Source organism: Aspergillus chevalieri, chromosome 5 (genome assembly GCF_016861735.1).
Source record: "Aspergillus chevalieri M1 DNA, chromosome 5, nearly complete sequence".
In the NCBI taxonomy this organism is placed as follows: Eukaryota; Fungi; Ascomycota; class Eurotiomycetes; order Eurotiales; family Aspergillaceae; genus Aspergillus; species Aspergillus chevalieri.
This window is the reverse complement of record NC_057366.1, coordinates 679565-701394: the sequence shown is the minus strand read 5'-3', so window position 1 is coordinate 701394 and position 21830 is coordinate 679565. Positions and strand designations below refer to the sequence as shown.

Below are 21830 nucleotides of genomic sequence, written 5' to 3'. Positions count from 1 at the left end.
TCCTTTGATAATCAAACTCTCTACCGAACATCGAATCTACGGAATACTTAGCAGAACTCTCTACAGAGTACGGCGTAGGGTAGTAAAAGGATACCCTGAAGGGCACACACGAATTCCAGAGATATGCCCAGAGGTAGAGAAGTCTCGTAGAATCCGTTTCCACTAAGCTTGAGACGTGGACCAAATACGCCCTCTACTCTCGGCACTTAGTCCGGGTATCAGAATACGGAGCCTGTCACCTAACCAAAGTTAACGGGGTCTAACCTCTAGACTTTGAACAAACGAATACTATCCTTAGTATTGGCCAACCAGAACAGTGGGCAGTTCCTTGTACAACAAACGACGGAGTCGCTTCGATGGACATGAAACTTGAAGAGTAGCTCCCTCAATTACCCTGAAGGGTATAGGGCAACTCCACGGCCGATTGTCATTGACTCGTTAGGCAGACGCTTTGGGCTAGGAGAGGTGCCAACTGAGGTCATTCTGGGTTTCTTATTGTGATTATCGTTTTATCGTTTCATGATAGTCTCTTATCAGAGTTTCTATTGGTATGCTAGTACTAGGTTGACGGGTGTATTTTGCGTTCTACAAATAATGGTTTTTCGTATGCTATATTACCAGTATCAATGCTATCAACCGAGTACATGCAGCATATGGACTGCTGGGGAAATCCCTGGGTTGATATCATTATCTTCCAAGATTATAGCATTTATAGGTACTGTGCCTGGACGCTTCTTTCAAATACAGTCCCACTTGGATTGAGAATCTTCTGCGCACCAAGCCGGCAAAGGGCACGTACATGACAGCCTCCTAGAACTGAGTCGCCTATATCAATTGCTCATCTTTCACTAGATCCAGCTAATCACCTATCCTCGTCGCCCGATATTGCAAAGTATAGGATCACATCAGATCGTCAACATTGTTTTACATTTCCTCATCTATGATGCGAAACCAAACATAATCCTCACTCGTGCTTCATGCATGCCTCATGTTGACCAGTCAAGATAACCATCAGCGAAAATAGGAAAACAACAGGCAAGACGGCGGGCCAATAAGTCATAGATGAAGCCATAGCCAAAAGTGGAAAAAGCGGAGAAAAAGGAACTCATGATAATAAACGGAAATGGTTCTATACAAAAAAGGGGAGAAAAGAGATGGTTCCATGGCGCCAAATGACTATCTCCCTGCACTGGCAGACCGCATTTTAACGTGAAAACCCGAGGAAGTGACACACCAGGTGGAAAGCGAAGAAACTACTAAAACATAAGGGTGAAAAAAGGTTGTCAGCTGCAACGTGAGTGGTGAGCATTAACGCGTTGCCCTCTCATGATCGAGTGGGCTTCGTTAGCCCCAACTAATCGTAATTGGGTGCTTAAAAAGGAGGAGGAACCATGCCCTGAGCCTCGATCTTCTCTTGCTGCTCCAGCATCTCCTCGCCAGCGATCTCGAGGGACACAGCAAGACCGAGCTTAGCGGATTGCTGAAAGAGATAAGCGCAAGTGGTTAGCCCGAGGCAATATTCATAGCACCAGAAATACGTGATAAGACAAAACTCACCTTAGCGTGATCGATCTCACCGGCAAAAGTGAGAGCAATGGGCATAGCTATCCGCTTCTCCAAAAGGCAGCTGACCTTACCGGTGCTGTCGACCTGAGCACGGAACGAGGAGGCGCGGAAGTCGTACTTGGCTCCGATGGAGGTGGTGCCGTCTTTGCTGGGAGCACCCATCAGAGCTGCAGCCGGGTTGGGGGCGAACTGAAGGTTCATGTCGACACCAGCCTCAACACGCTCAGACAGCTTTCTCCAGTATGAAGCAGCAAAGACACCCTGAGCTTGAAGCTGAGCACTGGCAATCCAGTCACTGGTCTTGTAACGGCCGCAGTAGGAAAGCGCAGTTTCGGGACGAGTGCTCATTCCTTGACGCTGCCAGATCGCTTCGAAACCGAGAGCCAGGCCGGGAGTAATGGATTGAAGGTAGCTTCCAACGAAGATCCCGGTCAGACCGCCATCCAATAGAGAGGGGTTGAACGCCTTGATGGATGCGGAAAAATCGTCACCAGTGTAGTCATTGTCGAGTTGCAGCAGACCCTGGGTCGCACCAGCCATGATCTGTGTGTTGGCCTTGGTGACAAACTTAGGACTCCAGCGGTAGTTGCCGACGGCGGCGAGCGAGCCATCGCTTCCGAAGTTGCCTTGCGTGAATACCTGTTCGTATAATAGATTCTCTTAGTAACCCAATCAAACATCTTATCACAAGAGAAACCCGCGTAGATATCTTAAATAGAGATAGGATCGTGACCTACCCTAGGACTTCCGTACATCGCCGAGAAAGCGTACGGAGGCAGGTTACCCGACGAGCCCATGGCGAACGCATGCGACACACGGAAGAGTGGGGACATGCTGAAAGCCTTTGTCAAGTCTGCCCGGAGACCTGTGAACATGAAGTTGGACAGCAAGACCTCCTTCTGCACCTCCCTCGCGATGTTATCCACAGTTCCCGGGTTGGAGAGGCCGAGAGCCTCCCTGCGCTCTGAGAAAGAGTTGTATGCATCCTTGGCCACAGCCGCAAAGGAATTGTCCGTCAGAAAAGAAAAAGCGGACGATAAATCGGCCATTGTGACGGATTATAGGGTTGGTTTGTCGGTAATAGTACGGAGAGGAGGATGTGGTATATCGAAACCGAGGGTCGTGACGCCGTCGAGAAATGCGGCCTTTGCAATATGGTGGAGGCACAAGGAAAAGAAAACTTCCGAGACCAGCCCTGAAATTGGAGCTTGTGAAAAAAGGAAAAAATCGAATAAAAGCACCGTCACTTGTCAGTTGTCAGAAGACGCCGGGCTATGTCTGGGCCTGCGGTGGAGAGAATTGAGGTGAGTTGAAGAGAGCTTTGAAAAAAGTCACTTTTGCTTTCCACCGGGCTTGGCAGTTGGTCGCTGCGTTTCTGGCGCCTGCAGACTGCGGGAGTCGCCCCGAGCCGCGCTAAGCCGCTTTGGGATCTAGCGGGGACGATGCTCCTCCAAGAAATGGCAATGATATAATAACAAATGACCGGTGGCTGTTTTCCTTTTCTTACGTCGAGCTCGTTTCTTCTTCTGCAATTGCCTTTGGCCGCTGGTTTACATCGCTCGCAAGGGACTGCTCAGATTGCTAAAATCGCTCAACGGGTTGCGTAACGCACCTTCCCTATCCCTTCAGCTGCCGCCGCATCCAAACCATTTGTGCACAAGTTGCCTTTTCTTAAGAGGAATCCTCTTCTAATTTTGCGCCTCTTCTACCTTACGACTTTTGACTGACGTGCCTCCGAATTACGACTCTATATATCCTTTAGACCGCTTGTGTTTTGTCTTGCTATCATCGTTCAACCATGGATACGCTATTGTAAGTCGGGAATGTTTATCTTATCCTCACCTGTTCCGGTCACTGCCCTTCATGGGACATGTCCATTGGGACAAGCTCGAAGTTACTTCAGATGAGCGTGGTACTAACATGTTGCCTCTAGAACTGCAGAGATCGTTGCCAATTCCCCGCGATTCCGTCGCAAGTCGTCGACCTTCGTTGATGCGATTCACGATTTACCTGAAAAGGCGGACCTCGCACCAGCCCAGCTATATAGCACGGAATCTGGCCGTCTTTTCCATTCAGGTCGAATTGTCATCATCACCGTTGGCCTGCCAGCGAGAGGGAAAACGTTCGTTTCATCAACCATATCGACTCATAAGCGGGTTTGGTCATCATTGCTGACATGTTTGTTTTGGTTCAGGCATATATCAGTGGCTTTAGCACGATATCTTCGATGGTTTGTTTCAGGTATTATCCTCAAATTTTTGGCATAGACTAACCATAGTACTACAGGCTCGGTGTCAAGACCAGGATCTTTCACCTAGGAGACTACAGACGCGCTACCATTCCTTTTGGTGAAGACATGCCAGATGATTACTTCTATGTCAACGGTAAGCAATAGTGCTCTAGTGCCGTTGTCATTTCTAGCTAACTTAGTTTAGCATCGGCATCGTCGGTACTCCTGAGGCAAAAGATCGTGAGAAAATGCCGCGAGGATATCTATCATTTTTTAAACCACGAGAATGGCCAGATCGCAATATACGACGCTGTCAACCCCTTGGCGGCTGGTAGAAGGTCTTTGGCTAAGGAATTCGCGAAGCACGATATCGAGGTATGTTCTTCGGCTCCCTGGAATGGCCAGTCGAGCTAACTTGGCCAAAGACCTTGTTCATAGAGTCATGGTGTGATGATGAACGGATCATCGAGGAGAACGTCCGGAGGGTTAAGATTTCTTCACCGGACGTAAGTATACACCTTCATTCCTGTTGCGCCTTTAAGCTCTCAGAAGACTTACTGATACCTATTAGTATGTAGGCTGGTCCTCGGAGGATGCAGTGAAGCACTATTTGACGCGGATATCCGCTCGCATCCCGCAATTCCAGACAATGGAGGAGAAGGATTTGAACTACATCAAGGTATTAACAGTATTCCTCTGCTATTTTTTCTCCTTTTGCTATGAATATCAGGTCTAATTCCTCGTGCAGATGATTAATGCTGGTGAAAGATTGATCGTCAACAACTGTAGCTTCGGATACCTTTCACACAGAATTGTGTTCTATCTTACCAACCTTCATATCAAATCCAGACATACGTACTTCGCACGGGTAAGCACAAATTCCCAGCTACCCCTCCATGGAGTTGGAAAAGGCTCGATTCACTGATTTATGATTGTATATCTAGGCGGGTGTCTCGCAGGAAGCGACTTACAAGTCGGACTCTTCTTTGTCGGAACAAGGTGAAGAATATGCAACCAAGATGACCGAATGCTTGCTACGGCATCGGGAGACCGAAAAACAAGAGATGCTTGACCGGGGAGAGCAAAAATATGAATTGAAGCCATTGACCGTATGGACATCTACAAGACGCCGAACAATCGAGACCGCCAAATATTTGCACGAGAGCGGGTACAAGGTGCGGCAGAGGTCGCAAATGAGTCAACTCAACCCGGGCGTGTGCGAGAGTATGAGCGAGGGGAGAATTCGCCTAGAATATCCAGAGGAGGTGGCCAAGCACGATCTTGACCCCTACCACCACCGGTATCCTCGTGCAGAGGTTTGTCTCGTCCATGTCTACGTTAACGTTTGTGCATGAGCTAATTACATGATAGTCATACCATGATCTGGCTGTGCGACTCGAGCCTATCATCCTGGAACTTGAGCGTGAACAGAATGATCTTCTCATTATTGCGCATGAGAGTGTGCTGAGAGTACTGTACGGATATCTCATGGCATGCAACGCTGCAGACATTCCATTTTTGGAGTTCCCTCGAGATGAAATTATTGAGGTACGTTTCTTGAGATTCGCCTTTCTATTTTTGCTCTTGTTGAGATCGATTGATGTTTTATCCTAGATAATTCCAGAGAGTTACCAGAATGAGGCGCGAAGGATCCATATTCCCGGTCTTCCAAAAGAAATCATCCCTGGCTCGCCTCAAGACCTCAAGATCCCAGTCCCTCCTAGCGGTGTCACCACCCCCATGGCCGGTGGATTGGGAAGTCCGCAAGAAGGGCTTGCCACGCCACAGAACGGGCTGCGGACACCACGCGAGCCGGAAAGAATCACACAGCAACACGTCGAGGACGTTGTCTAGGCACGAACTTCAGAGGTGCTGAACTTGGGATTGTGGCTGTTGTAATTTCTTCGTCGTTGTATATCCATGCATGAAATAGATGTGTTGAATTGAGCGTGAACGTGAACAAGACGCTAGCCACCATGGAGCGTAGAAACAAATACAATGTTATCTCCTTGTTCAAGCTCGTATTTCTCTTCGCCTTCAAGTTCCCAATCGGCGTCGTTGATCAAAACAAGGATTCCGGGCCGTCTGTTGCTCATCAATCAGAAAAATGTTGCGCAACTTGTCTCTCTTCTCCGGAATAACATACACATTGTCTTCTAATATGAATAAATCTTTCCTCTCATCCTTCATGACATTATCGACAAGGTACTGGAGAAGGTAGGCAATATTTGGCCGACTGCCATCGCTTAATTGCGCGGGAATTGCGACATTATGTTTGCGCTCGTTTGAGAACAACATCTCCAGGCCACCGCTATAACAGCAAGTATTAGAGATAATTCCGGATGATCGTCAGAATAGAAAGAGGATACGAACGTGAACTCGACAGTGATCGAAATGGCACCCGAATCATTTTTTCCCGGCGCAGAGGTATCCATCTTGATGAGTTCGAAAGCGTGCACAAGAGGTATTTCAGTCGAACCCGAATACTTTGCAAATGATTTCAATGATTATAAAAAAGAGAGTGCTCTACGTAGGATGAAGGCTGTAGAATGATTGACTGATGGACGAAATGACGAGGGGTTCTCCGATTTGACAGGGCCCTTATCGATAAGCCCGCGTTCACAAAAAGTCGACCTTCAATCTCTCCGGATCTTGATCCATTGCGATAGCAGCGACGTCCTCTGAACCCGCCCTTTTTAAGCCCTTATATTTTCTTTTCGCACAAGGGGCATCAATATCACCTGTATAAGGCGTGCTCTCCATGGTGTCCATCACAACCGACTATATCAGCGTTGGGGGGAACCGGCACCCGGCTGCCGCGGACTGGGACGTTCAGTCGGGTGTGCTTGCCTTTGGTGCGGACCAAAACGTGGCCTTGTGGGATCCAAGAGTATGTGCTACGGAGTGATTTTATTCTTTTATATCGCATTTTTTCTATGCGAAGTTGATGCTGAACGGTTGCGCATAGGAAAATTCTCAACGTGGGGTTCATTCTCTACTCGTCGGACATACCGACAAAGTCAGCGCAGTCAGATTCTACACATGCCCATCGACAAGCACGAAACTCCTTGTTACCGGCTCGGTAGATCGCACGGTTCGAGTATGGCGATCCAGTACAATGGACGCGCGCCAATTCGTACTTGCGCAGACTCTTGACGGACACACGGGTTCAGTCAATGCGGTTGCGGTGACTGATGGCACGAATCTTGTCGCATCGGGAGCAGCGGATGGAAGCGTGCGAGTGTGGAGAATTTCCGACGGAGGCGCAAGCGCGGAATTGGTCCAGAGCGTAACTATGAAGCCGCGATTCTTCCCGATGACCCTATCATTGAGCCGACTTCAGACCGATGGGAAGGAGCGACCTGCTGTGCTGGCGGTTGCGGGAACCACCAACATTGTGCAGATATTCGTTTCTGAGAATACGACTATGGCTCCTGAGTTTAAACTTTGCGCAACACTATCGGGCCACGAGGCGTGGGTAAGGTCGCTTTCTTTTACAAATGACAAGCAGAGCAAGACGGGTGATCTTTTGCTGGCGTCAGCTAGTCAGGACAAATACATTCGACTTTGGCGACTACATCGTGGAGAAGCTGTACAGGCTGCGCCAGCAGATGAGACAGACCCTATGCTGGGAGGAATGGAACCGACATTGACAAACAAAGCCCATGAATTTGAGGCGGCAGAGTCCAAATATACAATCACCTTTGAAGCGCTTCTTTTCGGCAACGAGGACTGGATCTACACCACAACATGGAACCCCAACCCGGAACGACAGCAGCTTCTCTCTGCTTCAGCAGATAACACCCTGACAATCTGGGAGCAAGACTCCGTATCTGGGGTCTGGGTTTCTATGGAGCGTATGGGAGAGATCAGCGTGCAAAAGGGTTCTACTACGGCCACCGGCAGTACAGGCGGATTCTGGATTGGTCTGTGGTCGCCAGATGGTACGCAGGTTGTAAGCTTGGGACGAACAGGTAGCTGGAGATCATGGAGGTATGATGCGGATGCCGATATCTGGGTCCAAACATTGGGAATCTCCGGCCATGTACGATCAGTCAATGGCGTGCAGTGGGAGCCTTCTGGTGGATATCTTCTCTCGGCAAGTGCGGATCAGACCACACGTCTGCATGCGCAATGGTTGCGCGAGGAGTTGGGATCATGGCATGAGCTTGCACGACCGCAAATCCATGGATATGACTTGAACTGCGTAGACATCCTGGGCCCTGCGAGATTCGTCTCTGGTGCAGACGAAAAGCTTTTACGGGTTTTCAATGTGCCCAAGCAGATTGCTCAACTCCTCGAGAAACTTTCCGGTTTTCAGCAATCAACCGAAGCACTTCCAGACACCGCGCAAATGCCAGTACTCGGACTTTCGAATCAAGCGACTGGCGAAGAAACCCCGTTGGAAGAAGAAGATGAGAGTAGCGCGCAAGCTGGAAAAGTCCAGGCCAGCTTAGCTGAGTCGAATGAGCCTCCTCTTGAAGACCAGCTAGCTCGCTACACACTATGGCCCGAGCACGAGAAGTTGTACGGCCATGGTTACGAAATATCTGCGGTTGCTGTCAGCCACGACCACACATTGATCGCTACTGCTTGCAAGGCCAGTTCTCTCGACCATGCCGTGATACGTCTGTACGATACTTCAGACTGGCATGAGATTCGACCTCCTCTTACTGCACACTCCTTGACGATAACGAGCCTCTCTTTCTCTGGCGATGATCGGTATCTTGCCAGTGTTGGACGGGACCGCCAATGGGCCGTTTTCCAACGAAATGAACAAGAGCCGTCGTCATTTTCGCTTCTACAATCGAATCCCAAGGGACACTCTAGGATGATCTTAGATGCGTCATGGGCACCCGTGACAGACAAGCCCGTCTTCGCAACAGCAGGCCGTGATAAATCTGTGAAACTCTGGAGAATGGAAGAGGGATCGTTCATGTGTAAATCGACCATCTCCCTGCAAAGTTCCGTTACTGCCATCTCTTTTTTGCCAGCTGTCCAGGATGGCTCTCTCCTCCTCGCTGTGGGTGAGGATAGCGGTGAGTTATCGGTCTACCAGGTCGTGGTTGACAGTCTTGAAGTCAAGCATCTTGTAACGATAGATAAGACTATGTCTCCGTCAAAGACGATTGCCGAGCTCTCCTGGCGGCCTACTACTCGGACGGATACGTCCAAATTCGAGCTTGCGGTTGCAAGTGAAGACACTTCGACGCGGATATATGCCATCTCGAATGTGTTTGCATGGAAGAATCGAAAGTTATGTACATAGAAAAAGCAAGCCAACAAAACTTAATGGTTGGACGTCTTATGGATGTTGAACGTATCCATATATTGATCCAAATCTAAACATCAATGTCCCAAACCCCAATTATGCCATGTGAATGTTGAACTAAACCACTGTTGAATCATTTAAAACAGGAATGCATCGAATCAATTCTTCTTTTCGAACCCGTAGCCTCCCTTCCCCTCTAGGGACGCATATGTCTTGCTATCGCTCGAATAGCCATTCCTGGGCCCTCTAGTCCTCAAATCCTCCTTGAGCCACTTGAGAACCAGCTCACCGAGCTGACTATTCTCAGCAGTCTCAGGAACTTCCTTTTGGAACTGCTCAATAGGGCCCACTTGCTTAACAGTACCAAGATGCATATGCACCAAGTGCGTCGGCCACTGCGAGAGGTTATCCAAAATATGAGTGGCATAAACAATCGTACACGGCCTCGTCTCCGTCTCCCGCTTAAGGTACGAGAGGAAGTCACTCCTGGACAACAAGTCCAGGTCAACCGTGATCTCATCGAGAAGAAGCACGCTCCAGGGAACCAGCAGACCCATCGCCAGCTGTACACGGCGGCGCTCTCCGTCCGAGACGGCATGCATGCGCCAGCGAATATCAATGTCGAGGATCTCGACCAGTTCATCCCGCCGCTCGGGGTAGACGTTGCCTCCGACGGAGGCGAGAAGCGTGGGGACGTCCATGTCAGTGCGGACGATTTGGTTGAGGACCCATTCCACGCCGAGATAAGTGACTCCTTCCAGACCGTCTTTGAAGGGATCAATGCCAGCTACGGCTATTGTGTTGTTTGGTGCTAGACGCTTGCCTGCTAGGAGGCGGAGGAGGGTCGTTTTCCCCGCGCCGTTTGCTGGGTATATGTTAGCATTGGGTTCATTCCAAGTATAAGAGTAGAGGGGATAAAAAGGTACTTACCTCCAATGAGGAGAGTTCGGCTTCCGGGAGGCAGATTGAGGTTTACATTATTCAAGCCGGGAGATCCATCCTGGAATTTATATGAGAGGTTTTGCACGGTGATGGAGGGTTCCCTCTGATTCGGGTTGTGGGGTGCCATTTCCGACTTTATGAAGTTTTAATGGGAGCAGAATGGAGGAGTGTGGAGGAAACTGGATGGCTTGAGAGGGACAATGGCTTTTTTCTAGTTTAGCCTTGATTGAATCATAATGGATCTCGGTGGTGTTGACCGGCGGATGAGGTAATAATCCTGGCGATTGATAAGATTGCGGAGGTTTCTTAGATTTTTTTCTTTTTTTACTCCTCATTAGCAGTTGTACAAAGCCAAGTCCATAGTGACTAGCAAAATAGGAAGCTCTAGCAGATGGATCCTTTGTGATCATAATGCTGAGCTTTAGTGTTCTTGCCCCTCCATGCTCAGTTTTCTTCGATCTATATTCTATCGCCAACGCCCCTCAATCATGGAACCCCTCATAGCTGTCGTCGGTGCCACAGGCACCGGCAAATCCAAGGTGAGCAAACCAGGAGTGTTATGGATAGGATTAATTCTAACGGCTACAGATAGCTTGCAGTTGACTTAGCATCCCGCTTCAATGGTGAAATTATCAACGGCGATGCGATGCAAATGTACCGCGGCCTTCCCATCATCACAAACCAGATACCCGTCGAAGAAAGGAATGGAATTCCGCATCATCTGCTGAGTTGCGTCGAACTGGAAGAGGAAGCCTGGCGGATTGGGATATTCAAGAGGGAGACTCTCCGGCTGATCAAGGATATCCATTCGCGGGGGAAGCTTCCAGTGCTTGTCGGAGGAACGCATTACTATACACAGGCGGTGCTTTTCAAGGACCAAACCGTCGGCGAGAATGCGGAAATTGGCACAGACCAAGAAGAACAGACGGCAGACGAATCCTCTGCAAAATGGCCCATCCTCGATGCGCCGACAGAGGTGGTCTTGCAGAAACTACGAGAGATAGATCCGGTTATGGCAGATCGATGGCATCCGAACGAGACGCGCAAGATTCGACGCTCTTTGGAAATCTACTTCCAGACAGGCAGGCCGGCCTCGGAAATATACGCAGAGCAGAAACGCTCCAAGGAAATGACAGCGACAGCAACCTCTTCCGGATCGGAACAGTTGCGCTTCCCGACGATGATATTCTGGGTTCATGCAGAGAGGGAAGCATTGAACATTCGACTCGAGGAGCGTGTGGATGTCATGGTTGAGCAGGGTCTGATGTCAGAAGCCCAGAGAATGTTCGATTACCTTCAGGAAAAGCAAGCGCAAGGTGTCACTGTTGACCAGGAAAGAGGCGTTTGGATTTCAATTGGCTTCAAGGAGTTAGCACCATATTTCCAGGCTGTGCAGCAAGGATCATCCAGCGAAGAGGAACTGGAAGCACTCAAGCGCTCGTGTATTGAGGCTATCAAGATCGCCACGCGCCAGTACTCAACGTCACAGATTAAATGGGTCCGGAACAAACTATGGAACACCCTCTCGGAGGCCGGAATGACCCATCGTCTATTCATTCTTGACACCAGCAACGTCGAAGAATGGGAGCGGAATATCACAGAGCCATCTGAGAGGCTTGTTCATGCTTTGCTCAATGACGAGTCGACACCTGATCCGAAGTCACTCTCGGAGCTTGCAAAGACAACTCTTAGCGCTAAAGAAGCAAAGGCAGCGAAGCAAAAAAGCGGCGCCTTGAAGACCGTCTCGTGTGACGTCTGCAGTAAGACTATGACTACCGAACAGTGGGATGTTCATATCAATGGATTTGCTCATAGACGAGCGCTCAAGCATGCTGCGAAGAAAGCTGAGCATGCTGATTATTTGCGGAAAACAGAATCTTTGGATGATACTCGAAAGCAGAGGGTTGTCAGCTAAAGTGTGCAATACAACGATTTCAATAGATCATCCCTCAAATAAAGATTCATCTCAGGATCATATATATACATAGTTAAGTAATGGGTTGCATTGTTTTAGCAAGCGCTTTGAAAACATGTAGTCAAAAATAATGGGTTTTACATGGACTGCTCATTATAGGCAATAGCCTGCTGTAGAATCCATAGCGTCGCCCTAGCTCGCGACAGTTTAAAAGTAATTCTCAGTGACTTCTTCGATGCCTCACTGGTTAGCGCTCTGACTGTCAATGCTGACCGGAACTGAGCTATTTCAGAGCTCCCGGGCAGAATGCACCAGCTGGGTAGACAGTAGACAGTACAACTATTCAGCTGGAACTTCGTGAGGCTCTTTTGTCTCAGTGTCCTCCATTCTGGATCTCCAAGCCGTGAATTCTGGAGAAAGAATATCCCCATGTCCGCTCTCTTCAACTTTGAAAACTTCAATAACCGGCGACTTCTCAGCTTTGCGGATCCTCCATGTCCCATCTTGTGTGATGGTTGTCTTCAGCCCTAAATCCAGCGAATGTCTGCCGTTAGCTTAAAACATGAATGAATATTTGGGGTAATGGGGCCATACATTCAAGGAATGCAGCGGCGAAGTTGATACAGATATTCCCGTCCCAGGTACCTCTCCCGACCTTCTTAACCTTGCTCGGGATGGTGTAAGTATCGACTTCTTCCATGCGATGTACGATGCCTTGTTGGTCGCGGAATCCAACGACAATCTTGGGGACGCCGAGTAAGAATGACTGCGCCCAGAACTTCAGGAGTTTTCGTTCATATTTGACCATATCGCGATCATTCCTGATCTCCGCCGATGTCTTCAATTCGACCCAGCGGATATGGTCCTCTTTTCTATCGGGTTTGCAGTCCCATACTGATCGGTTCTGATTAGCAGGAGACCCAGATAGTCGGATAAATACTATGGCATACCGGCATCGACCTCTCCACCAATAACCATTCTCACGTTGCCTATCCCGGTACGTACGACGGAGCAGTATTGGGCGCTGTTATTGACTATCTCTTCATCCCGATTCTCAATCTCATGGCGAGGGGTCGGATCCCAGGGTTGTCGGAGTACCGAGATGCTCTCAAATTTGTAACCTGGGTTTGTCAGTGACTCCAAATAGAGAATAGATATATAGGGAAGTACCCCAATATGCCATCAGGTCCTGGGACGCCATCCCTGGTGGCATCCTCTGATTTTGTTGGACCTTCTTTTGCTCATTTTTGTAGAAATTGTTTTCCTCGATGAATCTGATGATCATTAGCCCTGTCCATTTGATAACAGGCCATGGGTTGTGATAATACATGGTATCCTGCATGGAGAAACGTTAGCTAGCGAGAAATAAGCTGTATTTGAGCTCTCACCTGGAAACGAGTTGCGTTCATCTCGAAGCTAGACCAGATCAATATAAAGTTCACACACGATTCGTCGTTGCTACGCACCCGTTCAGATTGTCGAATGGAATAGTCAAGATCTATGTACCGTTTAATCATGGACTGTTGTAGGAATACAGGGGCGCGAGACTACCTTGGTCATCATGCCTCTCCATGTGATGATATCTGCTTCACACTTCTTCCCCGTTTCTTTTTCCATGGCCACGATAGTTTTCAGCAGAGCATCAAGATGCTCATCTGCGGAGTCATCCAGTTTCTGGAACGTACCGAAACCACGATTCAAGTCCGCAGGTAGTTGTGGCGGATAGTAATAGCGCATTGATGACTCGTCCAGATGAAATTGACGCTGGTCATCGTATGAAAAACAGGTGATTTCCTGGGAGTGTTCAGTCAATCTTTCTGTCCTTCTTCCAGTTCATGCGCAACTTACTTTCGGACGGCGGATGGTGGCATTGGTGCCCACGAACCGGTTGACCGGCTGGATGTCAAATGTAGACCGATTCATAGCTTGGTCCTAATGCGCTTGTTGATGAGTTGTGAGAGCAGTTATTGATGTATCCCCAAAGTGTAGTATTCAGCCAACGCCAAATTGCAAGTAAAATCCACTGAACGCGTCTATGCTCAACCCAAGCATCCTATAACGAGACCAATCAAGTATACGATAGACCCAATGTGATTAATTGCCAGTTGAAATCGTCATGGCGATAGAGCGGAGAGTAGTTCGTTTTGCAGAGAGCTTTTTCTAGAAGGGAAGGAAAGGAAGCGCGTCGTCCCCCACCGATAATGACCAAAAGTAAAGGCCGAACCGCCGACTGACCACTACAACAACAACAACAACAACAACAACAACCACGTCGCTTGCTCTGACTGTCTCCCAGCTCGTTCTTTTTGGGTTGGAATTTTTTTTCACTTTGAGATACTATTTTATTCTCTATCTTGCTTGGTTGTGTATACCCATAAACAATTGTTATTTTCGACATATCAACAAGATGACCTCACGGATCGAGAAGACGATTGCCCGCCAACGAGAAAAGTAACACCCCTCTCCTCTCTCCTGGATACTGCATATTCATAACACCCATCGCTCTATGATACTCTTGCTTGAAGAAGTTGTTAATGCTCTTCTGTTCATCATAGGATTGCCTCCGGCGCTTACTACGAAGCTCACCAGCAGCTGCGTGTCATCGCGGCACGATACATCAAACAAGGCAGCTACGATGCGGCGGCTGACTTGTTGGCCGGAGGCGCTACCGCTTTACTGAGAGCCGGCTCGCAGCAGGGTGCTGCTGCGAGTGGTGGTGATCTGGCGATTATGCTGGTGCTTGAGGTGTACACCAAGGCAGAGTGGGAGATTACTGGAGAGGATGATGATGCGAAGGGACGGGCCCGGAAGAGTGAGTGGATTTTACCTAATTTATTGCTATGAATTCCGCGTGCAATTGCTCCATATTTTGGATGGTTGCTAACGATAATTATCTATGTACAGAGCGCCTGATCGAATTGCTCCGTGAAATCCCACCGGAGGAGCCTGCGAGAAAGAGGTATATCCAGGAAATGATTAGTTGGAGTGGAAGGTTTGGCCCGTTGGAAAGAGGCGACCCAGAGCTGCACCACGCAGCCGGATCGGTGTACGCTGAAGGTACGCCATGTCTGAAGTCACATTCTATACCGGAAAGACCCCGTTCTAATTGAGTCCCAACCTATAGACAACGAACCATACGATGCCGAGAAGCACCTCATTCTTGGGACACCGGAATCAGCTGAGACCCTTGCAAAGCTCGAATACGAGTGGTACACCAACGATGAACCGCACACGGCCGCTATTTACGCTTCGCGCGCTGTTTTCCCATACCTTATGACCGGGAACCTCCGCAGTGCCAACAAGGCTTTCATGGTCTTCACATCGCGACTCTCTTCATCAGATCCCACTCTTGCTGTCCAAGATGTCAGCAGCGCCAGTTCCGATATCAGAGTATTCCCCACGGTGCCTCTGTTGAACTTTATCAACATGTTGCTCCTTACAATCCAACGTGGAAACGCAGATCTCTTCCGACAATTGACGGCCCACTATTCCTCTCAGATCAAAGAAGTCGGCATCTGGGACGATGCGTTAGCGCAATTTGGTGAGAAATATTTCGGCATCGACATTCCTCGCCAGAGTAATCCGCTGTTCGATATGATGGGCAGCATGTTGTTTGGAGGTCAACAAGGCGGTGGTAGAGGACCGCAGGCGGCTTCGAGGAGAGTCGAGGCGCCAAGGAATATGGAGCTTGATTGAACGAACGGGGGAATTGACGGTCGTAATCCATATGTTGACCATCCAGCATTTGAATAATGAGGATAGAAATTTTGCGTGACGACGAATGGCATGTTCCCAGCGTTAGACCCGTGGTTCGACCGCTGGTTCGTACATCCAATTGTCTTCGTCCAATGCTGCTACCTTGTTTCGAAGGCTTTGCTGGACTAGATTGTATATTTCTGGTGAAATTAGCATATGTAGGCACGTAGGGAACAGGGCTATGGAAACGCACCAGCTGGGTCACTGCTCATCTGCCTATTCCGATTGCGGCACATCATCTCTATCAAGCTGGCCTCAATTCCTAACCGGAGCCATGTCAGTTATCCTATTATAAACTTCGGCGTAAAAAGCAACAAAGTCGATCATTCTAGTAACGTACTCTCTTTCTCGCGTCCTCCAAGTTCAGTCTCCCCCGTTGAATCGACAGCAGAACCCGGCCCTCCGCCATTATGTCCCTCATCAAAGCCTTCAATCTCCTCCCCATCATCGTTCACAATCACTGGGAGCACCGGTATATCGAGCTTATAGCTGCCATTCTTGTCCTTGACCACAATTTCGTCACTATCCGTGGACCTGTCATTATTCGACGACGAAGGGTTCGTTTCTGAAGAGCTGGAGTAAGAAGAAGATTGTATATTGAAGGAATTGTTACTGGCGCCTTGCATAGGTGGGATGGATGATACGGCGCGTTTGCTGAGGTTGCTGTTGAAGAGGTTGCGGCGGACAGAGGTCGTTCCCATGTCGTCGAGGTGAATTTGGGTTTGTTCGAGGGATTTCTGTAATGGATAAGGTCGATTGAGATAGATATTATTCTTTTATGTTAGAAAGGTATTGGTTGCAAAGGTATTTAGGATGTCGAGTGAGCTCGTGTAGCACTCAGTAAGCGAGGGAGGTATCGGTATGCCGCGTCAGTAGAAGAACAAGGGTTTGGAGGGAGATATCAGGGCAGGATCGAGAGCTCAGGGGACTGTAAGCTATAGCAAGTGAAAAGACATAAGAATGTTGTAGATGTCTGTAACGACAGATGCATCATGGGTGGTTGTAGAAAGTTGAAAGAGACGGTGTCGAAGACAGCACAGATACAAGGTGAATGACAGCCACATTTGCTCAGAGGACATAAATTAAAATTCTGTTAATTTATTCAACATTTTTACAGAATATAGAAGCTCTTAGCAGTCTAATGAGTCCTTTGGTGATTTCATAGCCTTATCAAGCAGCATAATCGTAATTCCATCGCGGGGATCTAATTCGGTGTCTCTACCGACGCGTCGGACTTTCGCGTCTTCCTGAGTAAATCACTTTCCGTTCTCGACAAAGCTTTTTGACAGAACGAATAGGTCTACGATATTCTCTCTTGAGCAATTCTTCTCAAAATGGTGCAGGCAGAATCCTCAGCCAGTGCAGCTCGCAATGGTCTCCAGCCCAACACGGCCGGAGCTCCGCAGGACTATGAGCTCCCCTGGTGGGTTGACTTGATACGCAGAGGTGACTTGGAGAAACCAGACTAACCAGAACTACTCTCTAGGGTCGAGAAATACCGTCCGATCTTCCTCGATGACATCGTTGGCAACACAGAGACCATCGAGCGGTTGAAGATTATCGCCAAAGATGGGAATATGCCGCACGTTATTATCTCGGGCATGCCTGGTATTGGAAAGACGACGTCAGTTCTGTGTTTGGCTAGACAATTGCTGGGCGATGCGTATAAGGAGGCTGTGTTGGAGTTGAATGCTAGTGACGAGAGAGGTGAGATTGCTATTTGACAAGGTCTTTGCCGGGGGGATAGTGTCCTCTGATCGGTTTCTTCAGGTATCGATGTCGTGCGAAATCGAATCAAAGGGTTTGCGCAGAAGAAAGTTACACTCCCGCCTGGTCGTCATAAGCTTGTTATCCTTGATGAAGCAGACAGGTATGTCCGAAAGAACTTTGTCCATCCTTGACCGGTGAGCTGATTGCTTATGTTGATAGTATGACCTCGGGTGCGCAGCAAGCGTTACGGCGAACGATGGAGATCTACTCTACTACAACCCGATTTGCCTTTGCTTGTAACCAGTCGAATAAGATCATCGAACCCCTCCAGTCTCGATGCGCAATCCTCCGCTATTCTCGATTGACCGACGCCCAGGTGGTGAAACGATTGAAACAAGTGTGTGAGGCTGAGAAGGTCGAACACTCGGAAGATGGACTAGCTGCGTTAGTTTTCAGTGCTGAAGGTGATATGCGCCAAGCGATCAACAACCTGCAAAGTACCTGGTCTGGATTTGGCTTCGTGAGCGGCGACAATGTCTTCCGTGTAGTTGATAGCCCACATCCGATCAAGGTCCAAGCCATGATCAAGGCTTGCTGGGAAGGTAAGGTGGACGTGGCTTTGGAGACGTTGAATGAGCTATGGTATGTTATTTTTTCTCCCTTACGATGCGGGTGTATGGATACTCACCAGATTCCAGGACTCTTGGGTATTCGTCCCACGACATTATCAGTACTATGTTCCGAGTCACTAAAACTATCCCGACGCTGTCTGAACATTCGAAGCTGGAATTCATCAAGGAGATCGGATTCACACATATGCGCATTTTGGACGGCGTGCAATCACTCCTGCAGTTGAGTGGTTGTGTCGCCAAACTCTGCAAGATCAACATGAAGCCGGAGTTATTCCAGAATTCCAAGGCTTGAGCCGCATCACTTGATAGAGTATTTGCATGGTGTTTGGGCGTCTTGCGAGCGGGTTTACCTACATTAATTTACGGCATGTTGTATGTTAAAATGTCACGATCACAGGCGTGCAACTTGTATCTTTCCCTTGTATTCTTTCCGCTTCAAACATGTTTTTCGTAACTATAACAATGGTATCCTGTAGTGTTATCTCTTGATGTCCTGCATAATTGCGTGGGGAAATTCGGGGTAAACTCCAGATGGAGATGAAGCCGAAACTGCGGAGAATCACGACACCATGACAAAGATATAATTATCAACAGAAAGGAACAACCGAAAGGAACAACAGAAAATTCAACAAGCAATTGGCATCTAGGAATTGCCCATTCCTTGGCTTCTTGTCTGTCCCAGACGGAAGGCCTGTCCATCTCTGGATATGATCTAATCAATTCAATTGAGGGGGCTCTCCGCGGGCCAACCTTTTCCCTCCCGACTCCACGACTTCCTTTTCGAACTACTTGCGACAACGACCAACTACTAGATGGTTGAACAGCCGCGGTCCTGTCAACCATTGTTTTTAATAGAGTGACTGACCATGCCATCATGAACCCGGCTGCTTCTCCTTCCTCTCCTTCTACTGCGGACAATGACGCTGCATCCGCGCCACCGACCGGTGCCATCCGCACCCAGTCGCGTTCTAAGAAAGCTCCGGGAACCATCGCTAAGAGAGCCTGCGATCAGTGCAAATTCAGGAAAATAAAGGCAATTGGACCCTTTTCCATATTCGGGGAAAATGATAGGGGCTAACATCTCTACAGTGCAGCCTGTCGCAACCATGTCGCGCATGCGTCTCAATGGGCTTTGAATGCACCTTTTTCCAGCCTCAGAAGAAACGAGGACCGACTGGACAGTGAGTGAAGTAAATTTCTATTACTAGGTGTCATCCGTCTAACATCCGCGATGAAGCCGTGTATCGCAAATCCGGCAACAACAGACCCCCCAACTTGCACGGAAGAGCCCTCATGATGTCCAAACACAGGCTCAAACCAGCCAGAGCTCCGGTCCAGATGTTTTTCAGTATCAGACAGGGCCAACCCCCGCTCCTTCGGTTTCTGGGGAGTCGGTAAAGTCGGAGGCTATGTCCATGCCTGATGCACCTCAATGGCCCGTTCCGGGTGAAGTTCCCGCGCCTATGAATGGAAGCGGACTCGCTCCAGCTCCCGCAACAACGACTGTTGGTCCTGGCTGGGCCACTGGTGCACCGGGGGCACCCATTGACCCTCGCAGCCAAAATGGCATGGGCTGGGTTGAGCGCAACGACGTGGAGTACTGGCTTCCAGATAATCTACATGCTCAGGTCCCGGTATTCGATTTCCCAGGAACTAATGTTTATTTGAGACCTTCCCTTCCATCAATTGTCCAAGGTGTATCCGATACTCCTGTCATGGAACATCATCATCCAACTGAACCTTCACCTCCAAGTAGTGCTCCAATTTCAAGCATCGTTTCTCAACCGCCAGGGTATGATCGGCCAAGGTCCGTATGGCCATCTTCGATCATTGAGACAAATATGATTCCTTGGATTGACGTCTATTTCGACCGCTTACATCCAACCTTACCTGTGTTAAATCGGTCGTCTATGTTTATCCGCATGCTATCGCAGGAGCATCGGCAAAACCCTCAATTCGGCGCCATGTTGTTGTCCTTATGCGCCTTTTCACTGACCCAACCCATTGAGATTGACGAGCGTCCCACCTCCTCATCGCGCGCCAGCCAGGCTAGGTCCATGATGCATGAAGCTACGAAAATGCGTAGCTGTTCGGACTTTGGTGAAAACCCGACAATTGAGGCCGTCCTGACTAGCTTCTTCCTCTTCGGCTGTTTGTTTGGCAGTAATCAGCATAATGCTGCGTGGCTCCGTTTACGGGAAGCATTGGATCTTGCGGCAACGCTCGGGTTAAACGATCCTAATACCTATCTCGACCTATCTAGTGAAGAAAAGGGACAACGGTTACGAACCTATTTGGTATTGTCCATTACAGAAAGGTGTGTTGCTCCGACTATATCTGAAATCTACTCTAGCTGACATTGCTGGGAAAACAAGAGCTTATGCACTTCAACGTCGACATCCTATCACATTCCGGGGGAAACCAGGGTTCAGCATGCGCTCCGTTCATGAATTCATCCACGGAGCCTCCCACCGCGTCGTTTCCGGGATCATTGTCCACAACGAACATGACGCTGAAGGTATGATGGGATTGGCTCGACTGATGGAGTTGTTTGACGCAATCGATGAGGATGTTGTGGATTGCTGGAATAGGCGATGCAACATCGATAACAATGGCTACTGTGAGAGGCTTACAGCAGCTAAGGCATTGATAATTCATCAGAATCTCGCCCGGGTGAGCCTTTCGGAACGATATAAAGGGTACGGCTGGTTTGAACGAACCAAGGCGGCTCCTAATGAAGCCCAAGCAGCACATCAAGCTGTAGGACTGAAAGAAACACAATGTGCCGATATCTTCATAACACAGAAATGGCTGCAAAATCGACTCTGGGTATTATGTCTCACGCACGGTCTTCTGGGCCCTGTTTCGGATCGGCCTGAACTCACTTTCAACTACGCCATATTCATTGCCAATGAGGCGCTTCAGATATGCAAATCGTTACGCATCAGCTCCATGGAGGCACATGGGATAGGCCTGGTAGGTTACGGCATCCTTTCAAAGTCATTTAGGCTGGTTGCTTACTGTACAAGGTTGAAAAACTTTTCGATATCGTTACCAGTGCAATCAACATTTTTTCCACGGTCGATCCGTCACTGGGAGCCAACTTCCCTTTGACCTCGTCGAATGGAAGTCTTGCACAAGCACCGTCTACAACAGCGACAACAGCGACGGTTAACCCCGTATCACTTTCTCAAGGGCTAGCGGCGGATTACTTGCTATTACTGAGTAGCCTTCGTGGTGGAAATCACCCATTCCTGGAGCGGTTCAAAGAATATCTGGGCACGTCGCCCACTTCTCCTAGTATTAGCACGGGCTAGTCGGGTTGTAATATATTGTCTTCATTTCAACAAGGCTTTATATGTAGAGCCATCACCTAATATACCTTTCGCTACATCTAGTAAATGCAGATCCCAATTGCACTTGCCGGTCACAATGCCGAAAGTCAATTCTTTCCAGATCAGGAAAAATCCCTAACGAGTTTCTAGTGCGAATACGAGTCCATGTATCAAGCATCTCTATTTTCGGCTTGCCGGAGAAGAACAACCCTTATGTCCAGTGGCGCAATTTCCCCGACAATCTCCCGTGATTTATCCATAGTGGCCGTTTACGTTGCTTCCGAACAACTTCCGGCTCAGAACAAGGAGGTCATAATATGGCTAAGCTTCGGATAGATAACCACAGGGCTACTGATCTGACGCTCCTCGGAGATAAACCCAATTGCGAATCACTGCAGATATGCCCTGGCACCCGGGGTTTCCCCGAGGATCTCAAAAAATAACGACTATGGCGTGTCTTTCTTTCTATAAT

The 21830-nt window shown here is 48.7% G+C and overlaps 11 protein-coding genes across 11 annotated transcripts; 6 read left to right on the top strand and 5 right to left on the bottom strand.

Moving 5' to 3' along the window:
- Positions 1–1372: 1372 nt before the first annotated feature.
- On the bottom strand, positions 1373–2615 carry tom40 (TOM complex pore protein TOM40; the record flags this gene model as incomplete). Its single annotated transcript, XM_043279949.1, has 3 exons — positions 1373–1480; positions 1558–2205; positions 2304–2615. 3 exons carry the CDS (start codon positions 2613–2615, stop codon positions 1373–1375), a joined length of 1068 nt encoding a protein of 355 aa, XP_043137578.1.
- Positions 2616–3364: 749 nt separating this feature from the next.
- ACHE_50253A (bifunctional fructose-2,6-bisphosphate 2-phosphatase/6-phosphofructo-2-kinase) lies at positions 3365–5151 on the top strand (the record flags this gene model as incomplete). Its single annotated transcript, XM_043279948.1, has 9 exons — positions 3365–3378; positions 3500–3688; positions 3761–3796; positions 3853–3950; positions 4002–4171; positions 4222–4302; positions 4368–4475; positions 4545–4664; positions 4741–5151. The coding sequence occupies 9 exons, from the start codon at positions 3365–3367 to the stop codon at positions 5149–5151; spliced, it is 1227 nt and encodes a 408-aa protein (XP_043137577.1).
- A 612-nt stretch (positions 5152–5763) lies between these two features.
- Positions 5764–6231, bottom strand: URM1 (ubiquitin-related modifier 1; the record flags this gene model as incomplete). The annotated part of the gene is made up of 3 exons (XM_043279947.1): positions 5764–5881; positions 5943–6107; positions 6170–6231. 3 exons carry the CDS (start codon positions 6229–6231, stop codon positions 5764–5766), a joined length of 345 nt encoding a protein of 114 aa, XP_043137576.1.
- A 326-nt stretch (positions 6232–6557) lies between these two features.
- Positions 6558–9065, top strand: ACHE_50251A (Elongator subunit ELP2; the record flags this gene model as incomplete). Its single annotated transcript, XM_043279946.1, has 2 exons — positions 6558–6686; positions 6765–9065. 2 exons carry the CDS (start codon positions 6558–6560, stop codon positions 9063–9065), a joined length of 2430 nt encoding a protein of 809 aa, XP_043137575.1.
- Positions 9066–9226: 161 nt separating this feature from the next.
- On the bottom strand, positions 9227–10137 carry CAF16 (putative ABC transporter; the record flags this gene model as incomplete). The annotated part of the gene is made up of 2 exons (XM_043279945.1): positions 9227–9933; positions 9999–10137. The coding sequence occupies 2 exons, from the start codon at positions 10135–10137 to the stop codon at positions 9227–9229; spliced, it is 846 nt and encodes a 281-aa protein (XP_043137574.1).
- Positions 10138–10450: 313 nt separating this feature from the next.
- ACHE_50249A (tRNA dimethylallyltransferase) lies at positions 10451–11925 on the top strand (the record flags this gene model as incomplete). Its single annotated transcript, XM_043279944.1, has 2 exons — positions 10451–10549; positions 10603–11925. 2 exons carry the CDS (start codon positions 10451–10453, stop codon positions 11923–11925), a joined length of 1422 nt encoding a protein of 473 aa, XP_043137573.1.
- Positions 11926–12264: 339 nt separating this feature from the next.
- On the bottom strand, positions 12265–13848 carry RAI1 (DXO/RAI1 family decapping nuclease; the record flags this gene model as incomplete). Its single annotated transcript, XM_043279943.1, has 8 exons — positions 12265–12452; positions 12520–12819; positions 12876–13046; positions 13096–13261; positions 13314–13341; positions 13392–13423; positions 13477–13719; positions 13774–13848. The coding sequence occupies 8 exons, from the start codon at positions 13846–13848 to the stop codon at positions 12265–12267; spliced, it is 1203 nt and encodes a 400-aa protein (XP_043137572.1).
- A 484-nt stretch (positions 13849–14332) lies between these two features.
- On the top strand, positions 14333–15621 carry ACHE_50247A (protein GET4; the record flags this gene model as incomplete). The annotated part of the gene is made up of 4 exons (XM_043279942.1): positions 14333–14376; positions 14481–14737; positions 14830–14982; positions 15050–15621. 4 exons carry the CDS (start codon positions 14333–14335, stop codon positions 15619–15621), a joined length of 1026 nt encoding a protein of 341 aa, XP_043137571.1.
- Positions 15622–15723: 102 nt separating this feature from the next.
- ACHE_50246S (uncharacterized protein) lies at positions 15724–16382 on the bottom strand (the record flags this gene model as incomplete). The annotated part of the gene is made up of 3 exons (XM_043279940.1): positions 15724–15821; positions 15875–15943; positions 16022–16382. The coding sequence occupies 3 exons, from the start codon at positions 16380–16382 to the stop codon at positions 15724–15726; spliced, it is 528 nt and encodes a 175-aa protein (XP_043137570.1).
- Positions 16383–17015: 633 nt separating this feature from the next.
- RFC4 (replication factor C subunit 4) lies at positions 17016–18315 on the top strand (the record flags this gene model as incomplete). Its single annotated transcript, XM_043279939.1, has 5 exons — positions 17016–17104; positions 17168–17388; positions 17452–17551; positions 17611–18033; positions 18090–18315. The coding sequence occupies 5 exons, from the start codon at positions 17016–17018 to the stop codon at positions 18313–18315; spliced, it is 1059 nt and encodes a 352-aa protein (XP_043137569.1).
- A 582-nt stretch (positions 18316–18897) lies between these two features.
- On the top strand, positions 18898–21340 carry ACHE_50244A (CeGAL family transcription factor; the record flags this gene model as incomplete). Its single annotated transcript, XM_043279938.1, has 5 exons — positions 18898–19056; positions 19113–19204; positions 19261–20340; positions 20399–20999; positions 21053–21340. The coding sequence occupies 5 exons, from the start codon at positions 18898–18900 to the stop codon at positions 21338–21340; spliced, it is 2220 nt and encodes a 739-aa protein (XP_043137568.1).
- Between the last annotated feature and the right edge of the window lie 490 nt (positions 21341–21830).